This window comes from Fundulus heteroclitus, chromosome 10 (assembly GCF_011125445.2).
Source record: "Fundulus heteroclitus isolate FHET01 chromosome 10, MU-UCD_Fhet_4.1, whole genome shotgun sequence".
Taxonomy (NCBI): Eukaryota; Metazoa; Chordata; class Actinopteri; order Cyprinodontiformes; family Fundulidae; genus Fundulus; species Fundulus heteroclitus.
Window position 1 is genome coordinate 3,828,206 of NC_046370.1, and position 24,654 is coordinate 3,852,859.

The 24,654-nt window shown below is 39.0% G+C and overlaps 1 protein-coding gene across 1 annotated transcript in view; it reads left to right on the forward strand.

Moving 5' to 3' along the window:
- LOC118564415 (protocadherin-15-like) overlaps positions 1 to 24,654 on the forward strand; it is a 149,359-nt gene that overhangs the window by 122,943 nt on the left and 1,762 nt on the right. The window contains exons 9-11 of the mRNA XM_036142574.1: positions 5,343 to 5,513; positions 19,187 to 19,295; positions 24,129 to 24,241. Coding sequence (XP_035998467.1) covers positions 5,343 to 5,513; positions 19,187 to 19,295; positions 24,129 to 24,241 — 393 coding nt within the window. The remainder of the gene's footprint in view (positions 1 to 5,342; positions 5,514 to 19,186; positions 19,296 to 24,128; positions 24,242 to 24,654) is intronic.

Sequence of the window (24,654 nt, forward strand, 5' to 3'; positions counted from 1 at the left end):
TGCAAGACATCAGAGAGCAAACACCCTCATGGCCAAGGAAGCCAGCAGACAGGTCAGGAAGCAAGGTATGGAGCAGTTTGAGGCCAGCATCCCGAGTTTTCAACATCTCACAGAGCTCTATATTACACAGCCTCTGATTAGCCAGATCAAAATCTTGGGATGACCTGGGCTATGCTATATTAAACAATCAAGGAAAAAGGGATTTTTCTCAACTACAATTTTCAAATAAAGAAATTCGACCTCTCAAGCTTGTAATCATTATCTCGAATGAAAACAATGACTTGCTGTACATCCTCATGGTTTGATGCATTAGTAAATATTTTAACGTTTTCAATAATCGTGGATTATTTTTAAAGCTTTGTGAACTTCTAAGTTAGCAAAATAACATCTTAGAGGCATTTAGACCAAGGGTCTTGATTTGTGAGTTGCACATATGACAAAGCATATTTATTCAAATTATATCTATGCTTTATACAGTAGTGTGTTATATTGTAGCTTTTGCGTACATTTTCTCAGCACTACTAGCAAATTGAGTATTATAGTGACACCTGGCTTAAGTAGAAAGAAAGTGAGGCTTTTTGTTGCCTGTCAGGGACCTTGTATTTCTGAAGAGCTGTTTGCATATTTCTTGGGGGACCTCTCAATGAATTCAGCTTAAGGTCTCCAGATGGTCACCCTTGAAGAAAAACTCAGTCATCAGGGAGAACATGCATTTTTTTTTTTTTTTTGACGGGTATCGAGAGCAATTTCTTGACAAAACTTTTGGAGTACAATAGGTATTTTAGATTAGGAAGTTCTAAGGTGATTACTAAGGGTATCAGAAATGTAATTAACTAATCAATACTCAGTTAAAAAACTGTTTCAGTTCTGTGATCAATATGTATGCTGCTGATGTAGAAAAACTCCTTGAGGGGTTTTGTTAGACATATCACTTGGAATGTTTCTGAAAGAAATAATAGAAGCCTTGTCTGAAAGTCAGTAACTGATTTTAAATTGCCAGATCCATGAAAAACTGGACTTTAAATGAGTGCCTGTTTCCAAAAATATTTTTTATTATATTATATTTAAAAAGATTGCTGCCACCATGACTCAAATAAGCCAGCACATAAAAATTAAGAATACAGTCTGTCAGCTATGCATCAGAAATAAAGAAAGAAATATGACATGAAACAAATCATTTTACATCCCAAAATTCAGAGTTCAAATGTTAATAATGGCCAATGAAGCAATGCAGGAGCATATTCGTGTAGATAAACAGTGAAATACTCCATGCAGATTTGCCAGCATTGTGACAAAAGTGCTACAATAGCAGTTCTGACATCAACTTTCCAGTATATTGCTTAAGCAAAACATTTTCATGAAATTCACACATTGATGTAAGCTGTTAAATTTACAGAACAGTGTAGACCATGGAGTTACAGTGCTGTATTTTCTTACAATAACTGCACAGTGGCTGCAGGGTTGACAGCACATTTTTTGCTTTCAGTGTAATTACTTTTACATGCATTTACAGTATGTTGCAATTCAAAACAGTCAAGGTTATTTCATTTAAATGTATTAACACTATGTAAAGGCAGACACAAAGGGTACGATGAATAACAAGTCAGAATGAAAACAGAATGAAAAGAAATCGTGAGTAAGGTGGTTAGTATGCAAAAGGACTAAGAATTTGATAACATTTACCCTTCTTTTTTAAGTTAAACCTCAGCAGACTTGCAAGATAAATAATGCAAACATGGCTACAAACCTATTTCACAACAACAAAAACTTATAGCAAGGAAAACGTCCGAGACCCAATATTGACTCAGATTAAGAATTACACATTTTTATTCTTAGCTGTGCCATTAAATATGCCATAGAACAGACCGAGAGGGCTTTATGCTAACCTCTATCTATCTGTGTTGATTTTAAGTGTGGTGGAAAGGGGTTGGCCCCCCTTACAGATTTCTTCTGTTTTTGCTTCTTTGTCTTACTTAAATGTTTTGGATCTTAAAACAAATTTTAATACGGTATACAGATAACAACAAAGCGATCTTCAATGGCTTTAAATCTTTTATATTGTTAAATCATAAATTAGCAGGGAATAAACTACATTTTTTATGAAGCCAGTCATAATTCATGAGTCAAACCCAGGCCTTGTTATTACCTGACCTGCATAAATAGTATCTCTCTGATGACTGAATAATCCCAAAAAAGCAACACATCATCTGAAACAAATCAAAAACAGTAGAAAAGCTAATTAATTGATATATTATCAGTATGGAGTGGACTACAAAGACATTTTTAAGCCTTTTAGACACCAGTGAACCACAGTGAGAGCCATATTACCAGACTGGAGAAAATATGCAGTTGTGGTGAAACTTCCCAGGAGAAACCAAAGCTTCTCCAAAGCACGTGGTGATTAAACCAGGCGGTTCAAAACAACCCAGGGCATCTAAAGCACTGCAGACCTAGCTGCCTCAGTTAAGGTCAGTATTCAAGATGTAACTATAGGAAAGAGACTGGTTATGATGGCATCCATGAGATGGCTCCGAGGCCAAAGCCACCACTGACCCAAAATAACCCAAAGATCCAGCTCATATTTACTAAAACACATCTTGATGATCCCCAAGACTTTTGGGAAAGAATTCTGTTGACTGACAAGAAAAAAGTGTAAATCTTTAAGAGGCGTGTCCATCCATGCAGTTTAAACAACAACAAAACATGGTTTCCCTCACATCTGAGGCAACTACGTCTTACCAAAGAAGAAGCTTTCCACAGCGCAAACTTCACCCTGTATTTGCAGATTAGAAATAAGATGATCAAGGAGATCGAGGTAGTAAAAATATGCTTTAATAACAAAATAAAAAAGACAGTTTAGTTATAGTGGAGGAGCCTGTAATCTATTATTAACTGTAGGTTCCCTCATCCACGTGCTGTGATGACAACCAACCTAGCTGAGGATTGGAACCACTTCTGTCGTTGGTTTGTCAGACTTCCACACCTCTCTCCCACACAAAGGACCCCCTAAAACCCTCACCAACAACTCTTCAACCTCCTCCTCTCCACCCATTCTTGCACCTGAGATCAAAGAGGCAGATCTCAACAGGGCCTTCAAGTGTCTGAGTGGGAAGAAAGCTCTGGGCCTCTCTCCCCATCTAAAAAAAAAAACCCTGCTCTCATCAGCTGAGCCCCATCTTCACCAACCAACAACTCTCTAGAACTGTATGAAGTTCCCACCTGCTTAAGACACTCTACCGTCATCCCTGTCTCTAAAGGAGAGACTGGATTAAATAACTACACTTGCTCTGACATCTGTGGCCATGAAATGCTTTTGCCGGCTGGTGCTGAAGCATCTGAAAGACATCACATGCCCCCTGCTTCACCCTCTGCAGTTTGTATACCCAGCAAAGAGGTTGACAGAGGATGTGGTCAACCTGGGTCTATGCTTCATCATGTGCTGCCTCAACTATCCCGGGACATACACCAGGACAATGTTACAAACAGCACCCCCACACTCTGCCTCCTCTAACTATCCTCAGCAACACTAGGCCCGTTTACACTACACTTTTTTAACCAAGCCGAGACCAGTCCGAGCTCGGTGACCGAGATAACTCTTGCGTGTAAATGGTCAGCAGACTGAACCGGACCGCGCTAAACATAACCGGACCGCACTAACTGCAGAGCAGTTCCTGAGCAGGTCTCGGACTGTTTTTTTTTTTATCCCGGTTATCTGATAACGAAGAGCGCATGAGCAGACCACGTCAGCTGACTGTCCGCGGGTTTTCCGCTGTCTGGCTACACGTCCTGATTCACACTCCATTCAGACAAATTTTAGACATTCATAATAATACTAGCTTCCTTACCATGCCACACGATTTCTAGAGATGATTCTGCTTAGCAGTGTGATGAACCTCAGGGTCTGTTGTTGTTTCCTGGGTCTGTAAATCCTTATTAGACGTTTGTTTGTCTTATCCACGTCCCAAAAGCCGACTCTGTCTAACCATAACATCCTGAATGTTACGGGCGCCGCCATTTTGATTTGCTCGGTCTCGCCTTCAATCCCAGAGAGCAGTAGTACCGCAGATTGTCACTAGGAGGCGAGGAGCAACCAAGGAACCGGGATAGTGTGGTGTGTAAACGGTCGTCTCGGCTTGGTTAACTGATCCAAGCTCAGACTGGGCTCGGCTCGGTTAAAAAAGTGTAGTGTAAACGGGCCTATTGTGTCTACTGTGATTCACTTCTAGTTCCTAGGAACCACCCTCTCTCAGGACTTGATATGGTCCTCACACATTGACACCATCCGAAAGGAGGCCCAGTATGTTCTTTCTGTGGCAGCTTACTAAGTACCACCTTCTGCAGGAGCTACTGATCACCTTGTACACTGCCACTATTCAGTCTGTCTTGTGCTCATCCATCTCTGTGTAGCTCAGCTCATCTACAAAACTAAACAGGGCCAAACTGCAATGAACAATTAGAACTGCAGAGATGTTTACCTTACCTAGGTAGACAGCAGGATTCATGGTTCCATTTATCACAAGTCTTTCAGGTCCTACAGCAGCAAGCACGCCATTTTTGCCCAGTCCCTTCGCCATTTGTGGATACTGGCTCCCACTGTGGTTCGCTGGAGTTCCAAAGCTTTAGAAATGGCTTTGGTTACAAAGCCATTTCGAAACTGGGGGCAATCATGTTTTTTTAGTGCCATTTTCAGCCTGGCTCACACAACACACTTGAATCAAATAACCAGATCATTAGCAGGACTCTACAGAACTTGACTGCATACTGAGGAAGCAATTCAGTCATTTGGTTCACGTGTGTGAGACCAGGGACACATCTAAAGTTTCAAGACAACAGACCTTGAAGACTGGATTTAACAACCCTGATCTAAAGGGTAATGGATATGGATGTGATTTGTCTCCCCAATTAATCTGCATTGTTTTACGCATTTATCACAAAGACACATTTTGCTAAATTTCGAGAAGACCAAGCAGACTATGGGACTCCAGCCTTGGATGTTTTGGTCAGACGTGCTGATGATCCCAAGTAGAATGCATTCAAAAAGATAGCTGCATCGTGGCGCAGAAGCCACTGACCAGACACTGCCAGTGCACGTTCCAAGATATAATAATATTAGTGGTGTACTCTTTTATACCTGCTTGATGGGGCAGTTGTGCCATGTGCATAGTTTGATTGCATTGTTCTTTGTTTAATCCACTGAACATGGTGTTTGAATGTTTGTTATACCTGAACTTCAGTCACGGTTGTTATGAAAGTCTGTTATGAATGACACAGAAACATATCCCAAAGATTTGATGAACTAAAGTGGAAGATTTCTTTTTTTTATTAATTTTGTTACTGTTAAGGACCGGGCACCTTCTCAGAGTGACCGGCGAACAGCCACTACCACACTGACCGTGGATGTGCTCGATGGAGACGACCTGGGTCCCATGTTTCTACCTTGTACCCTTGTGGGAAACACCCGTGACTGTAGTCCCATCACGTATTTGGCCAGTGTTCTGGAGCTGACAGAGCCTGTAAGTGTTATGCACATACATTATTCACTGAATTCTGCTGTTTGGTGCGGACAGCGTGTATGCAGGGCCACTGCTTCTGCGCTCGCTGCATTGACTGGACAGTACTCTTTTTTTTCTTTTTTTGTGTTGCATTCAATATGTTTGCGTGCAGGTTTTCTGATTAGTGTACATTGATAGGCGTCTTTTAAGAAAGCCATAACTATGGATTATCTTCACAATATCGCTCAGCTTCTTGAAATGGAAATAAAAAAATAGCCCACGCTTTTACTCAGCAGGTGATTGAAGTTGGCTGATTTTCCGCATCATTTGCCTTACTTTAAGGGGGGCATATCATGTTTTTTGATGTCTTCCTTTTCATATTTAAATCATTCAGTTGCGTTTTATATAAAGTGTAACTGCAATGCTTTGGTCTGAGTAGTATTGCGGGGGACAGTATAGCTCTGGCATCCTTGAGCTTGGATTACAAAATCATAGTAGGAAAAAATGGCTTATTTGCAAAATTGCCAGAAGTCCATGACCTTGTTTAGCAGTTCTCCAGCAATTTCTGTGATATCATTGTTCAATAAAACGTAATAGATTACAGATAAACTGGACAGCTTGAACAGTATGACCCAAAAAGAATAAAAAGATATCTGAACAGCACCTGGACAGACTGAATTCACTTTATGCACACAATAAAATGTATGTAATGGCTAAAAAAGTGGGTACTGCACAATATGTCTCTTTTTAAATTTAAAGTTGCATTTTGTCAAATTACGTGAAGGGTTAGCTTTAGATTTGCAGGTGTTGAATTGTACATTTAGGCTTTTGTTTGTTCTGTTTTGTAATCATGCATGTTTCTTTTGTGATTATGCATGATTGTGTCATGAATAAATAAATTAATCTAAATCAACTAAAAAATGTAATGAGCTTGATACAGTATTACAAAAATAACATTTTGAAATGGCCAATCAAACTGTAATATGTAATTCTCTCCTATTTCGCCAGCCTAAAAACGAAGTAGAAATTTAATGGAAAGTCATCCAGCTTTACTTCTGTAACCCTGGCACCGTATCACCCTTGATATCTGCTTTTTAAATCTCTGGGTACTTAATCCATCAGCTAACATTTGCTCTCTGTCTGTCAGGAAGAGGAAAGTGTAAAAGCTTTGTTTACTCACTTTGACATTTAAGTGCAGTATAATACTGTAACTGGCACCTGCATAATGAGGGAAAAAAGGGCTCAAATTAAATTGTTCTCTTTTCCAGCAAAGTAAAACAGTTTTATCTTTTCATTTAAAATAGAAGTTGAAACACTCTTTTGGAGCCACACAATAATTATTGCAATCCTTTGTCATAAAAAAAGAAAATGTTTTGGTGCCTTTTTTGGTGAAATTCAATTGTGTACGAAACCGCAGTCTCCCAATTATTCCAAATTTTGCACTTTGCACCTGAGAGGTAACAATCACCCATTTACAAGCGGAGAGAAGATTTAACAATATTTTTTTAGAAACACTAGGAGTTCATTTGTTTTTGTTTGACAAACAGATTTAAACTCAGATCAAACTTAATAAGGCTCTAGCTACAGTACTCCAGCTCATTTCCAGACATTCTTCTATCAATGTTTTTGAGCTTTGTTCAAATAAAAACCTGAATCAACGTGGTCTGTGGGACTTCACGCAGAAGCACTGTAATTAACGTTCTCATGGGCGAGGAGGCACAGAAACCGAAGGTAACCCTGAAGGACTTGTTTGGAGAACTCCTTGGTTTTCATGTGTGATGCCTCTTGTTTAGGAGAGGCATCACACATGGGGCCTTTTAGAAAAGGTGTGTTCATGCTGACGGATCATGTGATACTTTGGTTTCACAGAGAATGAATTCATCTTATCTCTAACCCCACATTTTCAGTTTTTATCCCTTTAACCCTTTTTAGTTTGTAAGTTATCTCATTTCATTTTACAGAATAATACTATTTTGAGCAGATTCAACACATAAAATGGGATTAAAAAACGTTTAATATTGTTGGAATGTAACTAAATAGATAAAAAGAAAAAAAAACAAGGGGTGTGAATATTTGTGCCAGGCACTGGTAAATTCAGTCAAACCATTTATTGATTGATTTGCAATAAATAATTTTCCTTTGCATTGAATAATATATTAAACATTCATAAAACACCAGAAATATAGGTTATTTCTCAGTGGTATAACTTTTTTTCAGTCAAAGATCAGGGGTCTCATTCATAAAACATTGCATGGAATCCCCACTAAACGTGTACATACGCCCATAAGAAAAGAAAACACTATACGCCGAAAAAGACAAACAAAACAAATATTTTTGTTTTTTGTAAAAACCACACACACACAGCACACAATTTTCCTTTACAGATCACAGCTGCACCTGAACGTGTGCGTACTAGGTTCCGCCTCATGTTCTGCGCTCCACACCCCCAGATTCAACCAGAAACGCTCAAATCAAAGCCCTCATGAATGATAACATGGATTAAAAATGGGTCAGCTGATCGGTTCTTTTTTATTATTATTAATGGTGAAATGGCGTCCATGGTGAAAAAAAACAAAGAAAAAAATGTGAAAGAATTTCACAGTGAGGCTTTATTAAATTTGTAAATCAGAGATGAAAGCACACATGGTGCCCGTATTAAAATAACCTATTAAAAAGTAAACTTGATTGTTTTTTTTTTAAACATCGGATGACAGCCGTGCTCCATGTCGAAGTCCCTCTGAGGCTGTGTGCTCAGATCGACATTCAGAGGAAGGACGGAGGCCAGGAGGAATGAGAGGTTTCCCCGCAATGATACAGATAAACCCCCCCCCCACCCCCCAGCAAGAATAAATAAATAAAAGAAAATGCAGAAAGCATTATAGGAAGTTGACGGACGCTGCACTGCATGGGTGGGAGTGGTAACGGTCTTCCAAGAGTGCCAACACATTCAAAGCACAGCATTACGCATGAGTGTGTTTAACCGTTTACAGCAAAATTAGCACACACCTCGTCACAATAATCTGTTAATCCGTGGAACACGTGACACCTGGTGATCACCAGGGAGAGGAATGTGATGGTAGAAAAACCCGGTAAAATGTTGTGCAGACTTTTATTTAAGGATTAAGATGATTTATGGCCATTTTTTTATTTATTTGAAATATCCTTATGTATACTTAAGTGTCACCTGCACAAGCATGAATAACACTGGGGTTTTTTCAATGCTCATGTTGAAGTTTGTGTTAGAGTCTGATATGGAGTGAAATTGAACGTCTGACCGGAATCATGATGCTGTTTGGCTGCAATTCACCACTTCACCATCTGTGTCTCCAATATCCCCCGTCTCAAAAATGAGCGTACGCCGGCGCCAGAGTTGCTACGAGGAAATTTTTTTTTTTATAGATCTTAACCTTTGCGTGGAAATGATGTACGCACGTTTCAGGCTCCATTTTGTATGTAGACAAGCTTTATAAATGAGACCCCTTGACTGGTCATCCATATACTCCAAAACAACACCTTATAATACTAATACCTGAACTATTATCCCATTTGGGAGCTTCCAATTGGATGCCAACTTCAACGTCGCTAGCCAGCCGCTCCTTTACACAAAATACTAATTAGCGTGTCACTCCATATGTTTAAGGCCAATTTACTCAAATGAATGCAGTGCTTCATGAAAGTCACTTCCTCTACATGACCAATGGTTTCATATTTTAATAACTTGAGATTTTTGTGGCACGACGTTTCATTACACCTCTGAAAAGATTGCATGCAACATTTTTTTTTGGACAAACTGTCAAAATGAATGTCTGTGATTTCTAACAGATGGCAGTGTAAATCCCCTGTGTAAAAACAAGTGTTACGAGAGGGAGTCTGGCACGCTGTGGTTTTTATTTATGCTTACACAGCTGTCTGTGCAGCGCCTTTGTATCTCTGTCTCTGACATTTAGCTGATGCTGTTATCCCGAGCAACTAGCAGTACCACTTTATAAATGAAACAAAGTTGCTGCAGGGGAAAATCCTCAACCCTGACAAGTCAGCAGAGCATTCATCCCTCACTACACACACTCGCCCACGCTTACACACGCATGATTCTGGTGAGCCAGCAGTGCATTCATGCCTTAACACCCCGATCCACCTACGCGTACGTAGAAAGTGGTGACGAGCCAGTACGAAGTGAGGCCAAACTGAACATCGTCTACTTCACCTTTTTTTTTTTTTTTTTTTTTTTTCTTTGCCACACATACACATAATTTCCCTCAAAGGTGTATCGGGGAGCTTCTTCTACGCTTTTAGTCCTCACATTCTTACTGATCTCAGTAAGCCATGCTGCCACATTCAGTCTTTGCTCCAAGTCGTTTAAGACTTGTGATTATGTGTAGTAAGCATGCGCAAACATGGAAAAGCCTGAAGATGTTCAGAGTCAAAAGGGGATCAAATCAAAGCTGTAGGTCTAACTGGACAGACTATCGCACAACGGCTCAACAAAACACAGAAACACAGGCTGGGAAAATACTTTGGGGTTTGAACATCTGGCGCAGTAATGGATTTAGGCGCAAAGATTGCTTCTTGGTTGTCGATTTGCTTCCAATATGGAGGCGCTTGTCCATGTGAGAGGCTTCGCTTCATTCACAGAGGCTTCACTTGATTTCACATTTTCGACGCTTCATGTCTGAAGGGGTTTTTGGGCCAAAACAACACTATGCTGCACTGCAAGAACAGGGCGAGGGCAGCATTCTGCTGGTGGTGTTACTTTTCTGTGGATGAGACTTTTTAATATTCCCAACCAATAGTCATTTCTGAACCAAGCAGTTTTTTTCCCTTTTAACGTGTACTGTACACACTTCTGCTATCAGTCTCTTTTTGTAACTTTTCTCAAACAGTTTTGTTTGCTCCTCAATTGATTTGTTCAGTTTTTTTTAATAGAGTGGAAAAAAAAGTTTGAATAATGTATTAGGTTTCTTAGTGTTTATGTCGCAAGAACTTTTTACTTTCATAGGGTTGTGTACACCTTTGAGATCCAATAGCATCCATCAATAAAGAGGCTGTAGCCACATTACTTTTGCATGATAGCCACACCAGGACAAGCACATGTCAATTTTACAACATAAGCACTCTGAATTGTCTTGTTACTGAAAAGTGCTATATAGATAAACTTGCGTTGCCTTGCCTATAAGGAGTTATGGTATGCAGCCTTTATTTTTACATTTTCTGCTAAAAGCTAAAATGTTTAGTTTGCCTTCAGTTGTGTCTCATGGTTGACTAATAGACTGAAAGTACAACAAGAAACCTCTGATTTTGCTATAATCAGCTTTTAGACTTTATTATATCTTGGAAATGTGCTATCTATTATAATTGTATTATAAAGGCATTTTATAATTAAAATCTATTCTATCTCTATTACAAAAGTCATGATTTTCTTTTGGTTTTTAAGGAAATTAATTTAACAACTTTTCACTCCTTGAAAAAAAAAATCTTCAAATCCAGGGATGTTATACCTTTACAAGACAAGTTGTCAGATCTTACATACGTCCTTTACCTTTATTTCCAAATGATGGAAAGTTAAACTTAGTGTTACGGATCATTAGATAATAAAGACAGTTACCAGAGAAACAAACCCAAAGAAGTCTGGCATGCAAACACATGGACAGTTATCGTCCCTGAAGCCAAGCTCTTAGTCTAATGGTGACGTGGATCCCGGAAGATAACATGGATTAATTAACCAATCCTGAGCAGGCTTTGCTCATCGTTATAAACTGACGTGGCTGAGAGATGGACTCTCCCTGGCGTCCGGAAATCTGCCCGTCTCACATTGTTTTTCTATGAGAGTCCAGTACTGAAGCTGTAAACATCTCTCTGCCTTTTAGATTAAATGTGTTAAAACATAGTTTCTATTTCAAGAATCTTTTTATTACTACAGAAGTCTACAAATTAAGAACACCACGTTATTCAGGTAAAGAATCTGAGAATACCACAACTGGATGAGGTCAATTCTAACGCTGAAAATTCATATTAAAATCATTGACCGGACCGTTTTCTTTCACATCTGTGCCATGTCCCTTTATTGGCTTGCAGGAAGCTTTAAACTGGACTTCTTATGGTTTTCTTTCCACAATCCCTTTCAGGCCACATTTGTAGACTACACAAATACTCTAATAATTGTCTTGCCAACACTAAAGCTGGGTATCTTTCCCGCTCACAAATAGTCGCCTCATCTGGTTCTTTGAAAAATGCTCTCTTTGTCCATGGATGGTCTAGTACCAAAGCCCTCAGAACTTATGTTGCTTTGTATAGTGTCTTCATTGCTTTTTAAAGCCGTTTCTCGTGAAAGTGATTCAAGTGGCGGACATGACTGAGCAAATGTATCAGAAAGGTACAATATTTAGGTCACAGAAACACAGAGAAAGGACGCCCACGCTGTAGTTTTCATAGTAAAAGAAAGATAGGGGTGGTGAAGTGAGGAAAGTAATGAGTGAGGAGGGAGAGTCGAAGTACAGTGAAAGTTTGAGTACCAATCAGACTGATAAGAAGTGACAACCTCGGAGCCTCTGAGCCAAGATAACTGCAGCATGCTCTCTGTGTCTTTTCCTATCACAGCCACACACACACACACACACACACACACACACACACACACACACACACACACACACACACACACACACAACAATATATTGGCCATGTCTGTCAGAGAGTCGAATGTCATTGGGTGTTACGCATGAACTTCAAAAACATTGCTGCCTTTGCAACTCAGAAATTGACCATCTGTGAGGTAAATAGAAGGCTGGGCCTTGAGCAGTACTGTAAATACTTCAACCAACACTTGAGCAGTCATTTCATTTGTCATTGCATCATCCGAGGAGCTGATTGTTTTAGAAGTTGCACAAAGCTGAGCGAAGCAGACTTCAGCACTGCATTATAACTTCACTTTGAAGCTCCTTTCTCTGCACTGCTTACAACTTTGTGGCACTGCAGTGTACAGCCTCATGTAAATAGCAATCTGTTATTGTGTTTAATGAATTGGAAAGTGCTTCATCTCTGTCCCTCTGCTCACACTACTAGGTGTTGGTACCTGTTAAAGGACCTTATCTGTCCACCAAAAGACATAAGGGGTTTCCCTCCTCCCACTATTGATCTTCTGAGTTTCCTCAGGTTTAGCCAACCTTCTTCCTTAGTTCTACAGGTGTTATAAAAAAAAAAATATAAAACTGGTCTTGCTTAGTGGCAATGTCATTCATGCCGGCCCAGTGCTTGTTGCTGTTAGTCTTCCTGCTGATTCTGAGTGTTTGCTTGATTCTGCCAGCATGTCTTTGACAGAAAGCTTTAGAATCGCAGCATGTTAGGAGCTTTACAGCATTACCCTCCCAGCTTGCTGTTTCTAGCTGCTTTGGATATACATTTTCATCTCTTTGTCCTGTGATTTTAGTTATATCGGGCTGCGATTGAAGGGTATTGTTTTGCAGCGTGATGCCACAGGCGCCTGCTGCTCCCTGTTTGCCTGTCTTTGACAGAAAAGCACCATGACTGTATCGTAATACCGTTAAAGTTGTAAAAATATCCTTATCCCTAACTAAATGTACGCAATCAAAGTCTTGACAAGTTGTTGTGGTCTTGGTTAAAGACCTATTAAGAAGTCAAGTGTTCTTTTTTTATTTCAAAAAACACAAATGCAGAAATCTCACTGATAGACAGTTACTCAGCACATTACAGTGCAATTTTGTGAACAACGGTTTACAAAATTGCAAGAACCTTCAAGTCATGATTGCATCTCATTATGTTGTAAATCAACACAAAGAAGAACATAATATTAAACTAGAAGAAACGTTTGTGGCTTTGTGGCAGACTTTTAACACTGCATATCAGCCTTCACACATCATTCCTACTGTGTTACATGGTGGTGACAGCGTCATTCCGTAGGGGAGACAGGAAAGTTGAAGTTGATGGAAAGATAAACAGGACCAAATACAGGGAAGTTCAAGAAAACGTATAACGGGGAAGAATCGTATATTGGCGGGAGAGAAAAATGAGCTCAGGACTTACAGGCAGTGCTTCAACTGAAGCCCCATTGAAAGTCCAGACTTAAATACAACTGAGGTGGCTGTTGGCAAGAATATAAAATTGATGTTAACGGGTACCTTTCATCCAGTCAGACTGAGATTGGCATAATTTGCAAAGAACAGGGGAGCAACAGTCAGTGGAGGCATACACCATAAAGACCTGCAGCTGTTACCAGTGCAAATGGTGTTTAACCAAAGGATTAATCAAGAGGGGTTGAATGCAAATGCTGGTCACCATTTTTTGAAAAAAAATTAGGAAACCACTCTCTACACAATTATACAACACTTTGTGTCGGTCCTCTTCTTCCGTCAGCGGTTCCGTTATAGGGTTCACCAAAGTAAGTCATTTGTCTCCACCTAACTCAATCCTCTTCTCTCACACCAACTACCTTCATCTCATCTTTCACTGGCTCTGAAAATCTCCTCTTCAGTCTTCCTCTTTGCCTCCTGCCTGACAGATCCAGCCTCAGCATCCTTCTACCGGTGTACTCACCATCCCTCTCCTGTACATGTCCAAAACATCTTAGTCTGGCCTCTCTGGCTTTATCTCCAAAACATCAAACCTGAGCTGTCCCTCTGATGTACGCATGCCTGATCCTATCCATCCTCGGCGCTCCTGAAGAGAGCCTCAACATCTTCATCTCTGCTTCATACCTGCTGCTCTGCCTCCTGCCTCTCCCTCAATGTCTCTGTCTCTAAAACAGAGAACAGTGCTGGTCTCACCACTGCCACTGGATGCAGTACCAATGAAATTGTTAATCAACAAAGAGTTCTGCAGTCTAGCTTACTCAGCATTACCGCTGCAGTGACCACTGATAAAACAAATCTGCTCTTCTTTTCAAGGGAAATCCATAGTTCAGTTTTATCGTTAACTTCATTTTTTCATTAATCACTCCTCCAAATACAGCAGCGTCTCTGCGTATCCAAAGTCAAAATAACAACTGTCCAATGGCATTTATGGTTTTAGAGTCTCTCATAGAGTTCTGAGTTTTGTGAGATGTGGGTCCCATCCAACCTGGCAAGCCAGATCGACAACGTGTAGTACTCTTCGGTTTAGTTCCACGCATTATCAACCTGGGCCTGCTCCCATTGAATCCATGCAGGGAAAGGAGCGAAATTCAGCAGAAACTTCCTAACTGATTGATTGAGTAAACACCTAGTGGCCAACTACCAAAGTTTGGTTTTAGCCAATCACAGTATCAAATGAAAATGTAAGCAGTAGGTGTCATGAATAACCACCAAGTTACACTGGTCGAGGTACTTCCTGCTGTTCTTTCAAAGATGAAATTGCATCTGACAAAACGGACGTGACAGCAGCAGCTGAATGTGCGTCCCCCTGCGCTGCGATGCGTACGTTGGTTCGACCGTGGGCTCGGCAGCTCTTGCTATCGCCACAGCTGGTACGTTGAACCATAATACTGCAATGTGACTGGCCGACCCGTTCTGGGCCGGTTCTCGAACGGTTGAGGTAGGAGTGGCACGAGAAGGATCCTCACGTGTCTGTGAACACACAAATACAGCGAGAACTCAGCTCACAGGCGAGGTTAGGTCCCATCCAAGCCACGTTACACCTACAGCTCAACTCCTTTGCGTTGTGAGATCAACATATCAATTTTCTGGGGAAAAAAGACAACCTTCTGTCCAGTTGCAGGATTTATAGCCCCTTATCGAGGTTAAGGATGAATCCCACAGCCTCCCAAAACACTATCTTTAAAAACCAATGCTGCTTAAATGCAATATTTGTTTTAGTCGTGGTTAAACAAATCATTTCATGCTGTCATCTTTCCCCAAACAGTTCATTGTGCATATACAGATTTTTTTTAAATAAAAAAACATGTGATGGGTTTATACAGATGGCTGCATACTGTTTGCCTCCATGCCATGTTAATTTCACCACAAAAATAACATGTTTGCACACTATCTTGTAGACAGTCCTGGCAGATTTTAAATAATTGATAGAATTCGATATATGCATTAGCTTTAGCAGTAATTGGATGCTGAAATAATTTCTAATAATTTGCACATCTCCTTGAGTTGAAGCTCAATTCGCAAGACACATAAGTGTCTGATAATAAGGCTTTGAAACAGCTTGAAGCACCTAAAAGTTTATTGCTGTCTCTTTTTTTTCACTGTTTATGCTGCGTAGCCACAGGCCATGCAGGACATTATGATAAAGTGATGAGAACTACTGTTGCCGTGCATTATGTGCTCAGCTTAAAGGTTCTCTAAAAGAACAACACTCTTTTTTTATATAAAAGTAAAGTGCCCTATTTTAAGCACAGAGTCCTACTCAAACTAAAGTGTTTTGCTTTTAGTCAGACCTGAAAAAGAAAGGCTCAGCTTTCACTGGAGATACAAAGTGTAAAATAGATCCATGCGTTTTGTTTGTCTTTTTTGTATGCTTTTGAAGGAGAGGACACATTTGCAACGTATTTACTAATTGGGACCTTCATCCATAAAACCAAACTTCTTCTTTCTGCATTGCTAAATAATGTTATATTAGATAAGTAATGTCTGAGAGAGGTTTAAAATGTGCTGTGAATTCTAAAAAGGCCGCCGTTGTTTCATGTAAACTCATAATAGTGTCAGTAACCAACCATAACAGCTTTGCAGTGACGCCCTCTTCTTTGGCTTTTGTAATTCCGCGTTTTGTTGACTGTCAGTTTCTTTCTTTATGCATTGTGAGGAGGAGTGTGAAATGCTGTCAGTAATATAAATTGTAATGATAGCACCTGCGTTGTCAGTGATCTGTCTTTGCCAGATTCCTCTTTTCTTCTTATCTACATTTACATGCCTCTCTGCTCCCTGTTTACCCTCAACTCCTGGCGGATTATTCTCCCTTCAATGCATTTGCATACATTTTATTTTCTGTTTTGTGTTCATAACTCATCATGAGTTCATCTTTGCTAAATCCTCTTTCCCGTCCTCGCTCACTGACAGGCAGCAGCAGAAAAATGCTCAGTAATGGCTGTTAGGTTTTAAGTGCAGCATGACAGGTGCACTGCATTGGAATAGGAAGGGTAAGGCTGTGCTGCTGTGCACAGTGTTCTGTGCTATAAGAAAGTACATGCCAGCTTATAGATTTCTAAATTTTTTTTACAATTCTATTGATTATCAAATTTTAATACCAAAGATAGCCTTTGTAACAACTATTTTATAATAATGATTTCATGACGGCAAAAAAAAGCTACCCAAAACAAGCTGGCCATGTGTGTGGAAGTAATTGCCCCGTAAACCTGCCATCCTTGGCACCAACCTTGCCAGTTGTTTACGTCGCTGTGCAGGAAGTTTTCCGACAAGCCCAAAACTTTTGTTTACTGCCGAGCTGGGAAACCAAAGAGATCTTGAGATGAAAGTGACAAAATGGCGGCAGGACATTCTGTTTCAAGATGTTCTGGGCGTGCAGAGAGCAGAATGTATTGTTTTATCACCTACAGCCTCACGCCATCGCGCTACCAACATCGTGTTTGATTGCAACTGCGACGGTCTTTTCTCTGCAGTGTTTTGTTGGTTTCATGTAAGCTGCAACTTGCAAAAACTGCCTCCAAGGAATGTATTCCAAAGAAACTTGGGGATTGCCAGGATGTGTGAGATGGGTCTTTGCGTTCTTTCTGGCAAGAAGTAGCCTTCGCTTTTAAACTCTACAGTGACCGCAGCTTTTTATCCATCTCTTACATATTGTTGAATTATCAATACTAACCCCAACTGAGGCACTGCAGAGCTTTAGATGCTGTTGGGGTTTATTGTGAACTCCTGAATGAGTGATTGAGGTACTCTTGAAGTAATTCTGGTAGGCTGTCTACGTCTGTCACAGTGCATCTCCTCCCAAAGCCTTAGAAATGATTTGGTTACCATTTCCAGGCCAGTATATATCAATTAACTTGTTTCTCATCTGTTGTTAAAACTTCTTTCGATTGGGTCGTGATATTTTGCTATCTGAAATCGTTCAGGCTACTTCTTGTTAAGAGATTCTACAGTCTATGCAGTAACCTGCCAAGACTGAAACTTTTGAATGTGACAAAACTGCAAAAATAGGAGAACTCTGTTAAAAGGAAAAGTATTTTTCACAGGACTTAGTACGCAGGTGGCCATGCTCTCCACATATTTTAGGATCGTTGTTCTCAGCCAGTAAAAATATTCTATGGTTTTTTTTCCTGTTGTGGACCGTAGCATATTCCACCAGTCTAGATCAATATTATAGCCTGATTCCAAACAGACAGAGATGAAACCACACTTGCCATTTTTTGTGACATTTGCATGCAGACAAAGTACATACAGACAGGTAAAAAAAATATATAGTATATATATTTATATACAGCATTCCTTTTTATCAGTGAAACATGAACACCTGTTATGCTGTACTGCTGAAGGGTATAGAGCTTCCTGATAGGCCTAAATTTGAACCAATTTGTCAGCCATATCACTAGGAATATTATACATTCTTTCTTAATTCATTTTCGTTTTGCAGCACTCTGCAAAGGAATTCACTCATTTTTTTTTCTCATTTTATCCAGTTGCAAACACAAAATTGGATGTGCTTTATTGGTCATTTATGTGATGACACCATCGCAAAGTCACATATGATTTTGAGACAAAATGAAAATGATGATTCACATTTTCTAATATGTTCAGCAAAGATGATAAAGAAATATTTTAGGCTACAGAGTATTTGTGCTCACAGCTCACAGTAAAAGGTAAAATGATTCTGAATCACACGGAAACACAGTTAAAATATTTGCACAACTTCTTCACTTAGTTCCTCTCCATAGCTAAATAAATTACTGATCTTTCATTCTCCAAAGTAAGGGTTTAAGTCAAGGCATGGCTGCGGAAACCTCCCATATACATAGTACATTTATGTTGGGTAAATGTTGCCGTGTTTGTGGAAACATAAAGCAATTGTGATGATGCCATTGTGCCAGGATATTCATCAAAGCAGCATGAAAGAAATTACAAAATTAAATACATTTTGAAAACAGTGTTAAAATGGAATATGCAAATTGTGAAAACACAAACTTTTGTTGCTCGCTACTTTGGCCCCTGTTATGGGCAAGTATGCCAAGCCACTGTAAGTCTGGAGGAGCTGCTACACCGCTCAAGTGGGCGAATCTCTCCACAGAACTGCTATTCAGCATTCACTCCAGAAATATGGCCACTGTGGAAGAGTGGCAATAAGAAAGCCATATTTGCAAGAAAGCTATTAGAAAGCTGTGTTGGGGACATTAAGCATAACTTACACTGAAAAACACCCCTGAACACTTTTATAAACATGGTAGTTGCAGCATCATGCTGTGGGGATCCTGTTTTCAGTATGGACAAGGAAGCACGCCTGTGGATACGTAGATGGACATCTACCTGGAATTGTTCTAAGGACTGTAACGTCTTGATTCAGGTCTAGTTTTCCTTTACAGCTGCACATTGTGAATTAAGAGGGGATCTCTTTCAACCTTATAAATTACATCTCCAAAATGCTACTTTAACCTGCCATTTCATCGCTGAAATAAAACTACACATCGTTCCATGTCAATACAAAGAAATATTTTTTTTAACGTCAAATGATCTTCTCTGTAGCAGCTGATGTTTTCACGAGGCAAACATTCAACCTGTTAACTCTGGTTTTCTGTTTTGTTTCATCGCCAGAATAAGACAAATCCCCTGAATGTGACCCCACCTATTCAAGCTGTGGACCAGGACAGAAACATACAGCCTCCGTCTGAGCGACCAGGGATCCTGTACTCCATCCTGATTGGTAGGTTGAACTTTTGTGAGCTCAGATTTGTTGGTAAAGGAGACCACAATAGAGTTTCATGTTTATAGCCTTTAGTCGTTTTTTTTTATATTGTTTAGCCGACAGAGAATGGTTACAATATCTATTATTTGTTTGTGTAATGTGCATTTTTTCTTTACAATGAACAACCTCAATTAAGAAGTAAGTTCCATTAAAGCTTTGTGCTTTCCCTGACACCTCCATCCCTGAAAACTAGATGATGTATATAAATACAGGGATAAAAAATAACTTATTTGAATGTTTAAATCAACTAACAAAGAAAATTTTATTTTTTATTTTTATTGTGTGTAATAAAATTACATAACTTCTTATGTTGTACATACATACAATCATATTGAATAAATATGAATATCATTAAAAACTTCATTCTTTATAGTTATTTACTTCACTAAGTAAAACACATTTATTTCTATTAACTACGTGTTAATGGAAACATGGATTAAAAGAATAGAACATTGCATTATACCAATAAAAATATTTTAAATAGAGAAATGTGACATTAGTGAGATGTTTAATGGGATATGAGGGCCATTGAAGACCGAATAAAAAAAATCTAGCCACTAAGGAACACATTTCCACCAAAAAACTAAAAAATCAATCAATTAAATACAATAAAAGAAAAAAGTTGGATATTTTCTGATGTTCAAAAGTTGTAAATAATAAACACATTTTTTTCCATAATTAAAGGCATAGATTTAAGATCTTAACACTAGGACAGTATCTGATATAGTGAATTCAGAAATTAGTAAGAAAAAATTTATTTATCAGAAAAAAACTCAAAAGTTCTTTGACATTATAAAGTCAGACGTTTGCGACAAAAAATGCCTGAAGTCCTCTGAGGTTAAGGTGATACATTTAGGTGGTAGGTGAGGATAAAATGTTCTTTGGACTGAGAAACTGGCAGTTGGAATATCATTCCAGGCTGATGGTAAGATTGCAGGACATTCACATCCCATCAGAACTCGAAGCAGATTAAGTGTATTGATTGCAAAGTTTGAGCCTCACTGCATGCTTCAGTTCTTCGTTTGAGTTCAGAAGAGAAAGAAATGTGTTTTTTCTAATACTGTAAAGATATCAATTATTAACTGTGAGATGACAGGAGGGATGATGACCTTGAGTAAAAAAGTTTGATACACAGAACAAAATCAGAACTATTGTCACTGTTGCCTCAAATACAATATTGTTAATGTACAGTTATAACTGCACTATTATTATTTTGAATAAAACAATATTTACGTGCAGAACCCTCCACAATAATTACCACCCCTGACAAAGCTGTGAACAAAAGCCTTAAAATAAATATTTTTTTATGGAGAAGTGGCGACCCTTTGATGCCACTTCTTCCTGCTGCTTTCTAACTGTGAGCTGTGGACATTTTTTTCCCTTACTTATCATCCTCCTCGCTCTGCATGGTGGCAAGATGATCTTTCACTCCGTCATTGGCTATTGATGTTTTCATGCTAAGGCGAGAAGCTATTTTCATGTTGCCATTCCTTGACCTTTCAAGATCATCACACAACTGCATTACCTGAGAGGCATGTTGCCTTTTTTTCTCATTTTGAAGGCTCACCGGGATAGATGGGACTCTGTGCCAGGTCACATTTAAATCCCAAAAGGTAAAAAGTAAGGCATGTATTACAAATGGAAAGTTTAAAGGCTTCTTGATTACCTTAAACTAGTAAAATATAAATAAATCATGCCTTAAATTTATTTCAAAGGAAAAGGCTACAGTTGCCAGTAATTAAGACATGTATTTCTTTACTTTTTTCCCACTTGATAGATATTTTTTTCAATTAAAGGCATTATTTAAGGTTGCACAATATTAGGACAAGACGTGACATGTGATAATAGTGGTGAAAGTTGTATTAGAATGTTTTTGCTTTGGGTTCATGGCAAACAAAGACCCCAGATAATGAGTTTTCCATCAAACTACTGGCAAAAACTTTAATTAAATTCTTCTTCATCTTTTTATTGAAAAAGCTGTTCTTGTTTAATGTCTGCAGTTTTTGCCAAAGATTTAACTGTGTTGAGAAGTCCCAAAGATTTGAGCACCTTCCACCTTTTTTAATTTGTAATTTTTTTTATTGCACATTAAGTGTCCCCAAATATATGTAGTACAAGCACAGGGGGTTGGAGTGCATCTTACTTAAACAATAGGCTGACAATTATTTAAGTCCAGTATGATCGGCATATAATGTACACAGATATTTTGGTAAAAAAATATTTGCATTATGTTGTATATTGCATACTAAAGTGTATTCAGCCTCTTTAAAATGCCAGGATTTTGAGTTGTAAAAAATTGCACTGTACCAAATTGTACAGGTCTCCATGATACACACAACACTGCATTCCCAGCACCCCGACCAGGTCCTCATTGGCACTGGGAGTTACCGCAATCTATTTTGTTTATCTGATATCTCACATTATGATCAATAAAAGAGACGGTTTGAGCTTTCTTCTTCTCTCTCTGCTTTTTGTTTCTGCTTTGCATCCATGACCAGAGATGTTAATCATGTGGTCTCGTTTGTGAGGGGGGAAAAAAACACCTTGTTGCTATGGTTATGCATTATAAAAACTGTCCAAAATAAATAAAGTAACAGTGAAATTGCTTCTGACTGCACAGCATCCAGTTCTACAGGGAGTACTTGTCCAAAGAGGCATTGCATCAACCAGAAAATGAGGAACAAACGCTTTAAGAAAGAACAAATCAGAAAGAAGGCAACAGGGAAACTCTGGCATTTTGCCACATTGAACCCAACGGTTCTGGAATTGAAGACTGCTATAAAGAAATGGTGTCATTATGAAAAACACCATAGGATTAGGAAAACTGGATGCTTCTCCAGAAATAATTAAAAGGCTGGACTGCAACTGATCAGTGCCCTGCACGTTTTAGATATTGCAAGTAAAGAGGCATCTGCAGAGCAAGGTGAGATGCGGAGGTTTTATTTCAGCCAAAATGGCAACAATAATTCAATGTGGAGAGACTCACACAGACAAAAAGAGGCAATTGCAGAGATTTATTGACATAAATAGAAAAATGTTATTTGGCGCTTGGACCCCGGCAGAAGACGTGAAAGCTTTTCTAGCTTGATCTTTCGTTTAAACTTCATTATCCTAAAACCTAGTTGGAGAAGGGGTTCTGGTGTGAGGAAACCAAATATTTGGGCCACAATCCAAATATCTTTATTCATTTAGTTATTAAAGCAACTCTGTTCATCAATAAGACAATACAAGGGCTTCAGTGAAACACGGTAGCAGCAGCATCATGATCTGGGGTTACTTTTCGTTGAATGGAACTGGGTTGTTTTGTAAACACGGTTTAAATTCTGAACATTTTTGAATATCAATGCTGAGGAGAAACCTTTAGGTCAAAGAGACAGAGTATACGATAAGGAGGACTTTCAATTTTTCACCACTGCAATAAGTCCACAAAAAGAAGGTCTTCCAGGACAACATTGTCTGGAACTAAATTTAAGTAATTATCTCAGGGGTCACCTGAAGTAGCTTTGCATAAATTGTCCTCACAATCTGACAGGTTTGGAGAACTAGCATTAGGTATAGTGGTATTACCAAATTAAAATGTATTAATCTGATACACTTCTATCAAAGAAAACCTGAAGCCTGAATGAAATCAACAGGTTTTTCAACACCATATTGGTTTGATTGTGCAGATTATTTCAACTTTTCAATGTCTTACCTTTCTCATGACAAATTAATTTAGGGTTTTACCAGATTCTTTTTATGAGAACAATGTAACTTTCAAGGTAGGAAAGGTTTTTTTAAATGATTTATTAAGGTTTAATACATGTTTGAGATCCGTTGCACAACAAGTTTACAGGTCTGTTGTTTGCAAACAAAAAGGAGGAGCCTGATGGGTTCTGTTAAATAATCCAGGTTAGCTGCTCTGGGAGAACCTCTAATGGACCTCAACGTGTTGTTAATATATAATAGAATATTGTAAGTAAAATAAAAAGAGGAACAGTTAAAATGATGCAGTTGCATGTTTAAAGCTGTGTATTCCGAGCCATGCTTAGCTATAGTCCTCTGGCTGCTCTCTTATTCAGGCGTCGCCACGGTAAGTCATTAGAGCTTGCACAAAGGCTTGGCAGGGATTTAATACCGGATGCCCTTCTAGGCCCAGGTGGGATTTGAACCCAGGTCATCTGAAATAAACTCAAAGACTTAAGCTACGACACCACAGGGGGAACCTCTCTAACCATGCTTACTGTAGAAACAGTATTTACCAAACTTTCAAACCAACATTATCAAACTACTTTCACATGCTATGCTGTGCTGCACTACGTTTGCCAGTAGCCCCAATCTATAAACCTTTGGCCTTGCTTGAAATGTTCAGTATTACATTTTGTTCTGTTTCTTTTATCAATGCGCTCCCTAAAAGCATCCATCTGAGAACCCCCCCTGCCCCCAGAATCAATGTGTGCTAAAAAAGGAGGTAAGACATTCGCAGAGACGCACAGGAGGCACGTAATTGAGCGCATGTGGCCGGGTTGCTTCTCTTTTTATGAGTACTTGATTTCCCTCTAGAACAATGCAACATCCAAAGTAGCGTATGAATGTGAGCTGTGAGGTGCTCATCCCCCCCTCATCGAAGGCTGAGATGAGGGAACCGGGAGTATTAGTCATGCCCCCCTCCCTCACTCAGTCCTTCTTTGACAGTCCCCCATGACACACCAAACATACATATATTTTCTCCACCTCTCTCTTTCTCATTCGCTGATGTTTTCCTACATACTGATGATTTTTTTTTTCTATTTGCTCTTTTTTTTTTTTCAGGCAAACCAGCATCCTATGCAGAATATTTCAGTTTAAACAGAACCACAGCAGAACTCATGCTGCTTAAACCCATTGACAGGGAGCTCTACCGCAGATTTGATCTGGTTATCAAGGTAAGAGACACAGCAAGTGCACACGGTGCACAGTTTAAGGTAATGTTTTTTTTTTTCCCCTTCCAGAAACACAGTACCCCCAACCTTAGTGTGCATATTTCAGTCCGGAAAAGTGATCAACCCTTTAGCTTACATAAATAATATGTCGTTCTCTTTAGATTATTTATCTGAGACTAAAAGTAGTAATTCATCAGATCTATATTGATTTGAACAAGTTATTTACTATTATTTTTGTGTCGTCTTTGTCGGGCCTGTGATGGAATTACATCACAAAATCAACATCCCAGCTGTTAAAACAATAGTAAGCTTCTGCTGGAGTTAAAGATTATATATTGGTAATAAAGTAAAATGAAGCAAATCAATAGTAGCCTAACTATTGTCAGAACAGAAAAAAAAATGAGCTTCAGAGAAGG